The sequence below is a fragment of the Lepisma saccharinum genome, chromosome 9, assembly GCF_977018435.1.
Source record: "Lepisma saccharinum chromosome 9, izLepSacc3.1, whole genome shotgun sequence".
In the NCBI taxonomy this organism is placed as follows: domain Eukaryota; kingdom Metazoa; phylum Arthropoda; class Insecta; order Zygentoma; family Lepismatidae; genus Lepisma; species Lepisma saccharinum.
Genome location: NC_139237.1, coordinates 74854263 through 74868115, shown reverse-complemented (window position 1 = coordinate 74868115; position 13853 = coordinate 74854263). Strand labels below are relative to the sequence as shown.

The window sequence follows — 13853 nt, the reverse complement described above, 5'->3', positions numbered from 1 at the left end:
GGTAGACATATGTCGCGTTACACATGGTTCCCATATCGAGGCATTGTGAACTCATACATTAAAAAAAAAACATTTGAGATACTCTTTCATACGACATATACACGAAAGCTATATCACTTGTAGTTTTTGTATAATGAATTAATAAAAGTGTTACTGGACTTTTGGGACACGGTGTGTGTGTGTGTGTGTGTGTGTGTGTGTGTGTGTGTGTGTGTGTGTGTGTGTGTGTGTGTGTGTGTGTGTGTGTGTATATATATATCGGGTCTGGCCCCTTCCTCAAAAAATCCTAGTTACGGGCCTGTCTTACAACTATAGTCTTTCCTCTTTCCAGATGAAGCCAATGATGTAACACCAAAAGAGGGACGGCTAGACTGGGCGGGAATAGGTAGCAACAATGCAAACATCAACATTATTGGCAACAACAATGGCAAGCACGAAGTCGTTCCGGGTGGGAAATGTGTCAGGCCGTGCACTGGCCAGACTCTTACTTGCTACTACGAATTTATCATGGAGGATTACGCCACAATGACAGAGTAAGGGAATGCGTTGTTAATGTGTTTGTTTCGTTAATTTCCATCGTCTTTTCATGTTTTTTTCGAATTGATGAATCGGTGCTCAGGGGCGCGCCTAGGGTGGTCACATTGGGCATTGCACACCCGAAATCAGCTTGGCTTACCTTTTTATAATGTAATTGGCTAATTTAGTGGTAAAAATTAAATGTATGGTAAGTATATTTACATAATTTTGAACTACATAAGTTGTATTCCTGTCTAGATATTATTAGAATAATTAAATCAAGAAGACATAGGTCGGCAGGCCATGTGACAGGGATGAGAGAGGAAAGAAGACTTTACAGGATTCTTGTTTGGAAACCTGATGGTAAGAGGCCTGTAGGAAGGCCAAGACAAAGATGGAGAGGGATAACGTTGAGATGGACCTTAAGGAAATCGGTAGGGATAGACTTGCGTTGCTGTAGCCATGAACCTTCGGGTTTAAGAATGCTAGAGAGTTAGTTAGTATAATGACGAATGAAACCTGTGGTCTCTGGTTTCGGACGTGTGAACATAAAATCTAACACATTGGATTAGTATATTTTTCTCCGATATTTAATCTTTCTGTTATTATATAATAATTGGCGCAGCAATTGCATAGGATCATTGGGTGCAACATTAACTGTACAATCATTATTACATATGTCGGATGGCATACTTTCAGCCATGGGTGCACTGTAAAAAAAAATACACTTTCTGCACACTTTTGGAACACTTCCTAGAAACTACTTTTGATCACTTCTTGTACACATTAAATGTGCACAAGAAGTGTACAGGAAGTGCTTCAATAGTGTACACGAAGTGCTAAAAAGTGTACAGGAAGTGTACAAAAAGTGCAGCAAAAGAAGTGTACAGGAAGTGTGCAAGAAGTGCTTCCAATATAAAGGTATCCCAAAAGTGTGTAAGAAGTGTGCTGCAGAAACGACTTTTGATCACTTCTGGTACACTTTACACATTTGGAACACTTCTTGCACACATGAGATATATCGCAATTCAGTACTCATACTTAGTTTCTGGAATAAAAATACAGTTCACTTACATTTAACTTGACAATTGAAGGAGGAAAAAGCAACAACTTTCAACTGTGAACCTTAAATTTTGTGAGATGCGCGTTTGTCTTTCTACTTATATAGTCCAGAATCAAAAAGGTTGCTCATGGGAGATTCACTTTTATTCACTGCAGTACATTTTCTTCTTTAATTTGTATCTTAGATGTTCACATATTTTTCGAAGAGTGTTAAAGCACAATTTTTCACTATGATTACAATCAAACGTATCATTATTTGTTGTACAAAAACTTATGTTTCTTGTACATATTTTGACAGAACCATCTAGCGGCCGGTGTAGGAACAACCAGCCCCCCGAAGTTAACGATCTGTTTTGGTGTGCTTTAAAGATGAATAGTTCGATTTAAGAAAATCTATTAATTTCCTCGGAACATTCAACTTGCTCCTTCTTCAATTTTAATGAGATTTATCCGATTATCAAATTGGTACATTAAACAAAAAAGTATTGATAGTTTCATGATGCAATGCGATTTCCATGTGTTCCAGGAAAAAAATAGTTATATTTTGTTATTGTTTAATGTTGCTTGCTTTCAAGTGTGTTACTGCTTTATATAATGAAATTGATTTATGTTCATAACATATTCATTTGTCAAAAAAAGTATAAAATAACAATCGATATGACCAACAACACAAAATGAAATCATGTGCTACAAAAGTGTACAAGAAGTGTACAGACTTACTTTAAACAAAAGTGTACAGAAAGCGTTGAAGAAGTGCACACAACTTTGAATGTGTCCCCAAAGTGTGCAACAAGTGTACAAAATTTCGTCATTTCGGGTCGCACACATCTAGAACACTTTAAGTCCACTTTTGCAACACCTTCAGTACACATCTTGTGCATATTATATGCAAGAAAGTGTACCAAAAGTGTACAAGAAGTGTATTTTTTTTTACAGTGTGCCCGAAGGGAGTTGTGTCATTGTGGTTGGGTGGATCTACTAATAAAGATACTGAATGCTGGTTTTCTTGCCGAAACTGCAACTAATACTCTTTTTTTTTAATAACTTTCAGTGCCTGTGGAAATTGCTCGACGAACACCAAGGAATGTTTTCGCCCGCAATGCATTTCGGGAGATGGATACGAGACTGCAGTGAACAGTGTCAACAGGATGATGCCAGGCCCCCCTGTTCATGTAAGTCCCTTAAAGGAACGTGGGATCAAATTGTAAATCTGGTTCTACCATAGGAGTAATTGATTCGATTCATTTGGTTTACTTTACTTCACCCACAATATATATATATATATATTTGCTTCTCTCCTACAGAGAAAAATCTGTCAGTGGCAACCTGAATCTGTGAGGTGGTGTTGCATATATAGAGAAGACAACATGCCGTTTTCCGATTCTGGTGACACTGAAACGAGGTTTTAACGAGAAAAAAGAAAACGCTGTGAACTTTTATCGGGGTTGTGACGCGACACTTACATATGCTTGTGTATTTATTTCGCAGGTGTGCAGGGGTGACACCATTGTGGTAGATGTTGAGAACAGGTTCAAGGGGAGGGCCACGACAGTCCACTGGCACGGCATACTGCAACGAGGAACCCCTTACATGGACGGAGTTCCCATGGTCACGCAGTGCGAGATCCTTGAAGGCAACACATTCAGATACAAATTTGAAGTTCCTCTTTCGGGAACCTACTTCTGGCACGCTCATTCAGGTAATCATAGGAGAAGATGATCATCACTCTCTATTTCTGTGAAGTAAATTTCAGGTGTATTTTGTATCGAGTAGCACAGGCTTGAGTAACTACCTTACTTTTCTCGAACTTACATATGATGATTCGCAAAGATTTTATCTTCATATCAGTGGCGCATTCTAACAAATTGAACTAAACCGCAACAACTGTTATTTACACACACACACGCCATCTACATTAATTTAATGTAATTGAAACAAAAACAGAAGTCCCTTAATTTCAAATTTTCCTGCAATTTGTATATATTTATGAATTCTCCCTTTTTACCGAAAACTGGACCTAAATTTTCCTGCACCAAGGTAAATTTCATGTCATGTAGCAACACTGCCTCTACCAAGCGCGGCACAGAAAGCAGGAAGGAACAAGTAGTTTTCTCCTGCCAACGCTGTTTGCAGCTGTGGAACTGATCCCTGGTTTTGAAATATCCACTCGCTTCGTCTCCCTCGCCCCCCCGCTCCGTCCAATCGGGGAGGAAACCCGGTCATCAGAAGGGTGCGGTGGAGAAGGATCAGTGGCGTACACAAACCACTCTTTAAGATCTTTAAATAGTTTACATAAATCTATAAATCTGGTTTAGAAGCTTCTTTTAATAGTTTGCATTATATATAATGTATAATGAGAAATCATCCATATTTTAAAGCTAAATAGGCTACATAAAAGAAAGTTATTTTACTGGCGGTAAATGCTATAATATGAAGAATACACCACTGATGTCTAATTACGTGTAAATTATTTTCCTGCTATATCTTGTTTTGTACCAAATATCGCATTTTATGCAAAAATACGTACTCTACTAAGGAAATATGTAACATGCCTCAGAATATGGAACATTAAATTAATGTATATGGTTCCCAAGAATAAAATTTGGCGGGATTTGCCGTTTTGGCTTATGTAATTAACAGGCCCTAATCATAATACATGCTCTTAGCCATGGATATGAATAATTATATTCCCTTTTTCAGGTTTCCAAAGACTCGATGGAGCTGCCGGGGCGCTGGTAGTGAGGGAACCTCAGTCCGACGATCCGTCTGGCGGTCTGTATGACTACGACCTTCCAGAGCACTACATCTTCATCCAGGACTGGATGCACGAACTGGCAGCCAACAACTTCCCCGGGAGGAGAATCCGGGACATCAACCAGCTGCCCCGCAGCTTTCTGATCAACGGGAAGGGGAGATACGTTGTACTACCACCTTTATTATTATTATTATTATTATTATTACTATGAGCGGTAGAATACACCATATACAGAGCATTCCGTGACATTCGCTACGAGACTCGGCGGCAAGCTGCCCGGCGGTCAGCGCCGGGCCGCTTGCGGCCGAGTCTCGTAGCGAATGTAACAGAATGCTCTGTATTTATCACTGAAGTTTAGCCAGCCTGCGTGGTTCGATGGTTATTGTAATGAAATAGGAGTCGTAGGTAGCGTTACCACAATCTCAGGGCACAATATACCTATACACGGGACAAAATTTAAAATTTTCACCATTTTGTTCCCTTCGTCTAAAGCATGGATTACCAACCTTTTTACGTTCGCGGCACCCTTGGGAATGAGATTATAAACTTGGGGCACTCTTGTTAGATTTCTTTCCAATCTTTAATCTTAAATCGAAGTGCAATATGTTAACAGGAACAAGTTAAATTTATTGTCAAATAAATACCTACCCCAGTACTAATGTTATTCAATTATAGAAAAAAATAATTTAAGAAACTAATATCCGAAAGTAATACAGTTGTTCCCTAGAACGGAAATCACTGAAAATAGTTTTGTTTTGTTTATAAGAGACTTACGATTGATGCTTAGAGCATAAATGTTTGATATCAAGCCTTACAGTTGACAAAGAAGGTTATTCAGTCTATTTCTTGCTTTGGATTTTATTGTTGCCATAGAAGTGAAGACCTGCTCGCACAATTATGAAGTTGAAAAGGATCCATCCCCCGGAACGACTACATTGATCAGTGTCACCATCTGTTGGAAATGAAAGTAATTAAAAGGGGCGTAAAATAAACGAAACTACTCCAAGCTGCAAATATGAGCGGGTGGAGCTTCTTTGAATTAGATTGATTGATTGATTTGCTTTAGTTTACTTCGCTTTCTGTGCCACTTTTGGCTAATTTGCGAAGGTGGGGATGAGTGATGATATGATGAAATTGATAAATGGACAATGAAAAACATCCATGCCCAGGTCAGGATTCGAACCCAGGACCCCTGGCGTCGTAGTGCGATGTGCTAACCACTCTTTTTTTTTATTGTCTCATTCTGATATACAAGTTATGGAATTACATTGTTTTTGACATAAGTGTATTACTGCTATTACAATTTGTATTTCTATCTGGTTTACCTTTACATTTTTGTTTGACCTACATTAAGTATAAAGCACTAATAAGAAATTTGCATACCATTTCTTCCTTGCTTGGAGAGGAATTTTTTCGTATTGTTCTTGCAAGAAGATACTGAATTGTTTCTGAAAACTGCTCTCGTCATTGTGAAATATATATACGTAATAAGTATTCTGTTATCAACCATTGTACTGCTCGTTGTTTTGTTGGTGGAAAAAAATTGAAATCAGGAAAAACTATATCGGTATCCGTAAACTTTGTTAATGAGGTGCGGCATATACGACTGAGCATTGTTCGCAATTGGTTCCATGCCGTGGAGGAGTTTCGACATTTCGTTATCCTGTGGGCTAAAGAGTCAGGCACGTTGCATGATATACAGTTAGGCGAGTCACTGATTCCATATTGGTATGTCCTATCTCTTGTCACTATAACACGATGAACCACTTTGTACCATATTGATTGGCCAGCTTTTGAAAGGTGTTTGGCGGAGACATTTTCCCATATTTGTGGCCAATTATGTGTATTGAAATCCCTGACTATTCGTGGTACTGTGTGCTTGAAACTATTGATTTCACTATATAACTTTTTAACAGATGGTGTAATTGTCTCATGTCGTAATAACTGGTAGCATACCTGCAAATCGATGTCCTTATAAAACCAAAACCTTTTGGGGATACTTTGGATATCGATGGGAGCTTCTAATGGAATGTTCCGTATTATCGTCTGTATACATTCTTGGGTCGTTGACTCGTGCAGTGAGAAAGCTGTTTTAAGGCCAGTCTGTACAAACAATGCTCTTGCCTGTGTGTTTACGTGTATTAGTGCCAACCCACCTGTCTTCTCTGATAACGTGACCTCATTTATTGCCACCCGGAAAATTGTATCGTGCCACAAAAAGCAGCCAACAGCTTTGTTGACCTTGGCTAAGTGCTGTGGTTTGAAGGGCAGGATTTTCCCTACATACCAAAGTTTAGAGAGAGCAAAAACGTTGATAAATCTTACTCGTGCTTTTAAACTCAGAGAGCGCATCTTGTTCACTCTGAGGACGTAGATTGCCCTCTCGCACGTAAGTTTACTATTAGCTCCGATCGTTTCATCGATATTTGCATAGAAGTTTATACCTAAAACTTTTATTTTCTTGTCTACAGGGATCTCCGTATTGTTTGTGAAAGGATTCTCCTTGCCAAGTGGCATCAGGAATGACTTTCGATTGTTTAGTTTTGCTCCTGATGTGAGCTCAAAAGTATGTATTTGGCTTTTAACACTGAACAGATCTCTTTCATCCTTGAGAAAAATCGTGACGTTGTCCATGAAACTGCCAACTTGTATTGTGGTGGAAGCCGTAGAAATACCCTGTAAATGATGCTGGATACTAAACAAAAAGGGGGCTATTGTGAGGACGTACAATGTGCTACTCAAGGGACTACCTCGTCGCATTTTAAAACTTGTTGTCAAGAAACCATTTATTTTGAGTTTGAGTAGCATATGATTATATAATGTTTTTATCCAATTAATAAAAGTGTCTCCGAAGCCATATGCTTCTAAGACTGTGTACAGATATTCGTGGCTCACTCTGTCATATGCTTGAGAAAAGTCTAAAGATAGAATCGCCTCTGTTGCATTCTTATTTTGTTTGGTAATAATTACGTCTCTTATCGTTTGCAGCAAGTGATGTATACTTTGAGACGTATTACAAGCGAACTGTAAATTGCCAATAAGTTTAACCATATATTTTTTTAGACGCTGATTTATGCACCTACTTATAAGTTTGATGTCACTACTCAATATTAAAATTGGCCTAAAATCTGTGACGAACTTTGGATTTGCCTTTTTGGGTACTAACACTATAACTCCCGTACTACTGGTCTTCCCTATTGTCCCTGTTTTCAACACTTCGTTGACCCATTCCGTTAATTCGTCTCCTATTAGATCACAGAAACATTGATAGAATTCTGATGGTAATCCATCTTCGGCTGTAGTTTTATTCCTCGGAGCTTTGAATACTGCATCATGAACCTCCTTTTTACTAAACGGTTGTGTGAGCTCAGTTCTTTCATTTTCTGTCAGTGATGCAGGGAGGTAGTTCAAAAAATTACATTGCGTTTCTGTTGGATTAAAGGCTTGACCAAGAAGATGTTTATAGTATTGTAAAAACCTGTCATGTATACTATGAGGGCTGGTGACAACTTCACCGGAATCTAAAGTTAATTTATGAATAACGTGACTCCTGGCGTGTTTATGTTCTTGAAGAATGTGACTTATTGTGGCTTGCTCGTCAGGGTCTATAGGAAAAATCTTGCTCTTTATTATTGCTGCAGATTTTCGTTTCCTATGTATAGCAAGTAATTGCGCTTTTATTTCATTTGCATAGGGACGATCAAAATTACCTTGCAGTGCTAGTCGATGGAGATCATGCAAGACTGCATACAAAAAATTATATTTGTTTCTTTGATCTCTACTAACCTCTGCACTGAAGAATTTACTGACCTGACGAAATGTAGGCTTAACTCGAGTTTCCCACCACTCGATTAGGGTCCTTTGCACTGGCCGAGAGGCCTTGAGTTCGTTCCACGTTTCCCTGATTAGCTGGACATAACTACCATTGTGTAATAATGTGCTATTTAAAAGCCAGTATCCGCTACCTTGTCGGGGTTTGATCAAATCTAAATTTATTTTAAGAATTGGGACACTATGGTCACTAAAGCATACTGGAAAATTTTGAACACTAATTATATATTCCTTAAATCTTGGTGCGACATAAAACCTATCGATCCTTGACGCACTATTGGAGGTGATATGTGTGTAACCTTGACTTTCGCCATTGGCGTGTATCCAAGCGTCACGCAGTTGTAACCCCTGCGTTAATTCATAGAGCGCACGTGAGAAGTTGTATCCTGGATTTTGATCTTGTGAACGAATTACGCAGTTAAAATCTCCCACTAGTATAGTGTCTAGTGTGTGGGATGTCAACTCGGGCCCTACAACTGTTGAAAAAAAATCTTCTCTTTCCCGTCTGTTTTGGCTTCCTATATTTGTTCTAACACCACGTTTTGTGCAAGCGCTACACTCGTCTTCAGGTGAACAAAGTTATTTTCGTTTTTGGTGGGGAATGAACCTACAACAGATCTGTGATTTCGCTTCAACTCTGCTGCGCTAACCAACCACTCCACGGAATCCTTTTTTTTTATACTAATTTTTGATCCACTTATGCTGGTATTTCTTTTTTGGGGGAAAAAGGGACCATATTTTCAGCACATAGGCTATTTTTGTTCATTATACAATACTAGGATACGCCCCTTTAACTAAAACAAAATTGAGGACACGCCCAATTTTTAAAACCAGTCATTCATTACTAAAAGGAACTAAAACTACAGTAATGTCTAAGGACTAAAATATCCTTACCTATTAAAAAAATATGTAAAGGACACTCAGTACACATAAGGAGAAACACAGCACAGCACAACTGCACAGATGACTATCCTGGTCGTGGGTCCAGGCGCCAGAGAATCGTTAGCCTGAAAGAAGCTGTTACCTGGATGTACGACGGGAAAATGACGTTAACTTTCGGTGCCATACCAGAAGGTCACTCCTTACACCCCAAATTCTACACTGGGATGACTTATAATCTTTTGGGCCATTGCTATGAAGGTGCTTGTTTGATTTTTCTGTTTCCAATTTGGTTCTCTGGTTACTTCTCTTATATGGTTAAACTAATATTGTCCGAGGAACCTCCTTGCCACTGCCTACTATCACAGATAAAGATATACGGTATAAGTTTTTGACCTAGACAGCGGTGAAATTCAGCAGCGCCATCTCTTATTCTGTTTGGTAGAAGAAGTGGAAGCAAAAGTGCGAGTGGTGCTCTCAGCGCCTCTTAGCGGATTATTACAAAATGTCTTGCGAATGGCAATTCCCAGTGGAAGGTTCGTGTGTCTGAGATGAAGATCTGCTTATATATATCTTTATCTGTGCTACTACTGTGTTTTTTATGCCGTGCACTATACATTATAATATAAAACGAGCATGCATTTTTAAAGCAATTAGATTCAACAGTTACGTTCACTTGAATCGCAGTCAATAAGTAAATACGTTTGACTGCCACCAAATCAAATCATAGTAACTACTGTTCAACAATAGACATTTCGCACCCTGTTCCAACAGTGTCTGAATTTCAGGAACTGTCACTTCTTTTTACACAAAAGTTTTAAGTCGTTGATGAGATATAGTTACTAATATCCACGTTCGTTATTGAGAATGTCTGTTATTTAGAAGTAAATTCACCCATATACCTGCATGTATTTCTGCCGGCCAATTAAGAAATGTCCGTTATTTATAGGTGTCCATAAGCGTCAGTTAGGAGGCGTTTTACTGTACTCTTTTTAAAATTTGTTCTTGAACAATGCTTTTGTGATAACTTGTACTTGTATATCTTATGTAGCCTTGTTTTCTAGGATCGTGAAACTGGGAAATCAACGACTACGCCATATCACATCTACCATGTGAAACCAGGGAGAAAATACCTCTTCCGTCTAATAAACGCTGGCGCCCTCTCGTGTCCCCAACAGATCCAGATCCAGAACCACCGGATGCTGCTCGTAGCAACGGACTCGAATGCAATTCAACCCGTCTATGTCGACACTCTCGTCTCGATGTCAGGTACGGATGAATAAAGTTTCCCTACTAACAGCACTCTGGGGTCCGTTTCAAGCATCGGAGTGCAGTGAAACTCTGTGTAAAGGCTATTCAGACCATGCGGAAGCGAAGGATGACGAAAAAAGTTCAAATTTTCACCACCAGGTGTAAACGTTGCGCTGAAATTTAATGCACAGAGAACAACATCCATCGATCACTCTGTCATTCATGTTGACGGCGCGTGTATTGAACACTTCCGTACTGACAAACTAAAAATAAAGTTTTGTATGTCTGACTTCTGGTTGATTCCAGTGCCACATTTCCACCTGGTGGTGAAAACGTTAACTATTTTTCGGCAGCGTTCGCTTTCCCATGGACTTCATAGCCTCTATACGACTTCACCCCAACCCAATGCTTCGGAAGAGCTCTACAGGGTTCTGAGTAGGGAAAATTTAATTCTAAGCGTCATATTTCAACCTGGTGGTGAAAATGTGAACTATTTTTTCCCCGTCACATTCGCTTTCCAATGATCTTAGTAACATCTATACCAAGTTTCACACAACCAGATCCTTCGAAAGGACTCCAGATGGCTCTGAGTAGGGAAAATTTAATTAGGACCACCCGGCATTACACTTACAGGAGGTTGTAAAAAGCAATGGTCACTTTTGTATCACCCTGTACTTCAACGCTTAAGAAAGAACTGCCAACGATGCATTCATGTTTTTTACTTTCCCAGGGGAGAGATATGATTTTGTTCTGGAGACAAGGAATGAACCAGGAAGCTACTGGATCCAGCTAAAAGGTGTGGAACAGTGTACAACAGACAATTTGCCTAACCAGCTCGCCATCTTGCGCTACGAAGGCGCAGATCTTGATCAGTTATCCGATCCACCAGATTATCACAATAATTTTCATCAAGGAGTGGTAAGTTGCATCCATACTACCATAGACAATTTTCAGTGTTCAAATAGACATATAGTCCATAGTTTATACAGGGAATTGTAGTTTGAAGTTGAAAGAACTAAAGTCAAAACACAACCTCTTTTGAATATTAGCTTATTGCTGGGAGGTGAGTGCCCAGCACAACTTCTTTTGTCATCATCTTTTAGATCTTCCTTGGTTTTAGTCGTTCTCCTTCGTATCTTACTTTCAGTCTGCTTGATCGTTTCCTCTTCTTTGCTTTCGTCTTCTTCTTTCTCCTCTCTTTGTGTCTCGCTCTATATTTTTTCCTTTCCTTCTCCCTCTCTCTCTCTTTCTGCCGACCCAGTTTCTACCTTATCTCCCTTCCTCCTTCTTCCAATATCGTTTCTATACTTCTGTCTCTCTCTCTCAATGCGATTTATCTCTGTGTCTTGTATTTCTCTTCTCACTCCTTCCTTTCTCTCCCTCTCTTCGTCTTTTCTTTCACATAATTGTGATAGTGGTGAAATAAATGGTAATTATGCAAAGCTATGTTTTCTCCTTTCTTCTCTTTCTCGCTGCCCAGTTTCTATATTTCTCTATCTTTCTTTACTTCTCTTCCCCACCCCCCTCTCTCTCTCTCTCTGTGCCTCGTTTAATCATCTTCCTTTTTCTCATTCTCTGCGATTACTTTCATATTTTTTTCTCTTCTCTCGGCCTTAAAATGTTTCTCCCAATGGCACGTAACATACCATCTAAATGAAAGATGCCATTCCTTTCCCGTTGGAAAGTATTCTGTTATTTTCTTTCTACTTCTTTCTTTCTCCTTCCCTTCTCTACTTTCCTTCTTTCTCTCTTTTCTTTTCCTTCTTTCATCCCTCTTTTTCTTTCTCCCTCTCACTCTCTAAAGAAGGAGAGAGAGAGAGAGAGAAAGAAGGAAAGAAAGAGAGAGGGGGAGAGAGAGAAAGAAGAGAAGAGGGAATATTTTTCTCCTTCTCTCTCTCTCTCTCTCTAAGAAAGAAGAAAGGCAAGATAGAAAGAGTCTCTCTCTCTCATTCTCTCTCACACTGTTTCTTCCTATCTCTCTCTCCCTCTTCTTCCTCTCTCTCTCACTGTTTCTTCCTCTCTCTCTCTCTCTCTCTCGGGGAGCCAATCAAATTATCGAATTTATACACGTGTACTGTCCTAAGTGAACAATAAGTTCCAATTGAACTATTGATATTTCAGCCTGCATTGACTTCATGAAGAATTCACAGTCTTCTATCTCTCCTGTGTGTGGGAGTGAATACAAATTTTCCCAGCAAAAGTTTGTTTTAAGTCAACTAGACCTGCCGAGACTGGTTATTTAATTTAAAATAGGATCCTAACCACTTAAAAGAGTCATCTTGGATAATGTAACACGGGAGACTATGATTATAACCACTACGCTATCATGCCAAACACAATCGATAACAAGTATCTTAACGATATCTAAAGAACTGAAAAAGCTTTAGCGATTCTTGATGGTAGATGTCGAAACAATACAAGTCAGAATGCCAAAACAGGTTATAATGATGTTTTTGATTGGTACTCAGCAGTCCTCACCTACGTGGCTTAGTGGTTATCCCGAGTTCGAATCCTGGCCTGGGCGTGTGTGTTCTTTGTGAGTGTCCAAAAGTGGCAGAAAAGCGACGCTAGATAACAAATTTCGAATCGAATTGAATGGTACTCACGATCAGAGCTTGGAACGATACTTTTGAATCACCCTGTAACTATAACTAATTGGACAACCGTTTGCAGGTGATGAACGACTTGGGCGTGGACTGCAGTGACTCACACAGGGGAGCTGATGCTCTCTGTCTCACTGATCTCAAGTACGCAGGAAAGCACTCAGGACTTCTGGGAAGGAAACCGGGTGCAAGGCTCCACTTGCCGATTGGGTTTTACGCGTTTCAACCTGGCGAGCTGAATGTTCCAGGAGAGTACAATAACTACATGAGTAAGTAGTGACATTTTCTTCGTGTAGAAGGCATAGGCGTGCGCACGGGGGGCAAGGTGGGGTAATTGCCCCCCCCCGTAATCATGGACGTCCACGGAGGGACAAGCAAGGTATTTATCCAAGAGGCATATTGCCCCGATAATAGTGTTGACCCCCTCAAGAAACACCATTTGAATTTGAAATTACCTCATTAATGTAAATTACTATGACTGAAATCAAATTATACGTGTGAAATACACTTTTAGGTTGACATTTGATTTCTGAGGGGCAGGTGTGGCCATCCTTGTCTCCCCCCCTTTCCAGACGTCCATGTTTCTACATTCACCTAGAAATTTAGCGTAGATGAATCTTATCTCCGTTATTAAACGATATTATACTCTTAAAGAAAATTAAGTATTTTCAATCCGATTAAAGTTCAAAGCAACTACGGGGGAAGGAGTTGCAGTGGTCCAACCACAGGGAGCAATGGGCATTGTCCCTCCCCAACCATGGATGGAAACCAATTCTAGGGGGGGGGGCAAACTTTGAAGTAAAAGAAAGCAAGAATCTAAGAGTAGAAGGACAAAAGGATACTCAAGATGGAATTAATTTTCGTCTTTCTTACATTATTTCTACCAGACGGCCAAGAGCACCTGCAGGGAAGCACAGAGGGGCAATTTCCCCCCTCGATATCAAATTTTATACAAA

At 39.6% G+C, this 13853-nt stretch overlaps 1 protein-coding gene across 1 annotated transcript in view; it reads left to right on the top strand.

Moving 5' to 3' along the window:
* Positions 1 to 410: 410 nt before the first annotated feature.
* LOC145992735 (multicopper oxidase 3-like) overlaps positions 411 to 13853 on the top strand; it is a 41559-nt gene continuing 28116 nt past the window's right edge. Inside the window, exons 1-7 of the mRNA XM_083129119.1 lie at positions 411 to 533; positions 2630 to 2750; positions 3067 to 3277; positions 4279 to 4499; positions 10108 to 10312; positions 11025 to 11212; positions 12968 to 13166. Coding sequence (XP_082985245.1) covers positions 508 to 533; positions 2630 to 2750; positions 3067 to 3277; positions 4279 to 4499; positions 10108 to 10312; positions 11025 to 11212; positions 12968 to 13166 — 1171 coding nt within the window. The 5' untranslated portion in view covers positions 411 to 507. The remainder of the gene's footprint in view (positions 534 to 2629; positions 2751 to 3066; positions 3278 to 4278; positions 4500 to 10107; positions 10313 to 11024; positions 11213 to 12967; positions 13167 to 13853) is intronic.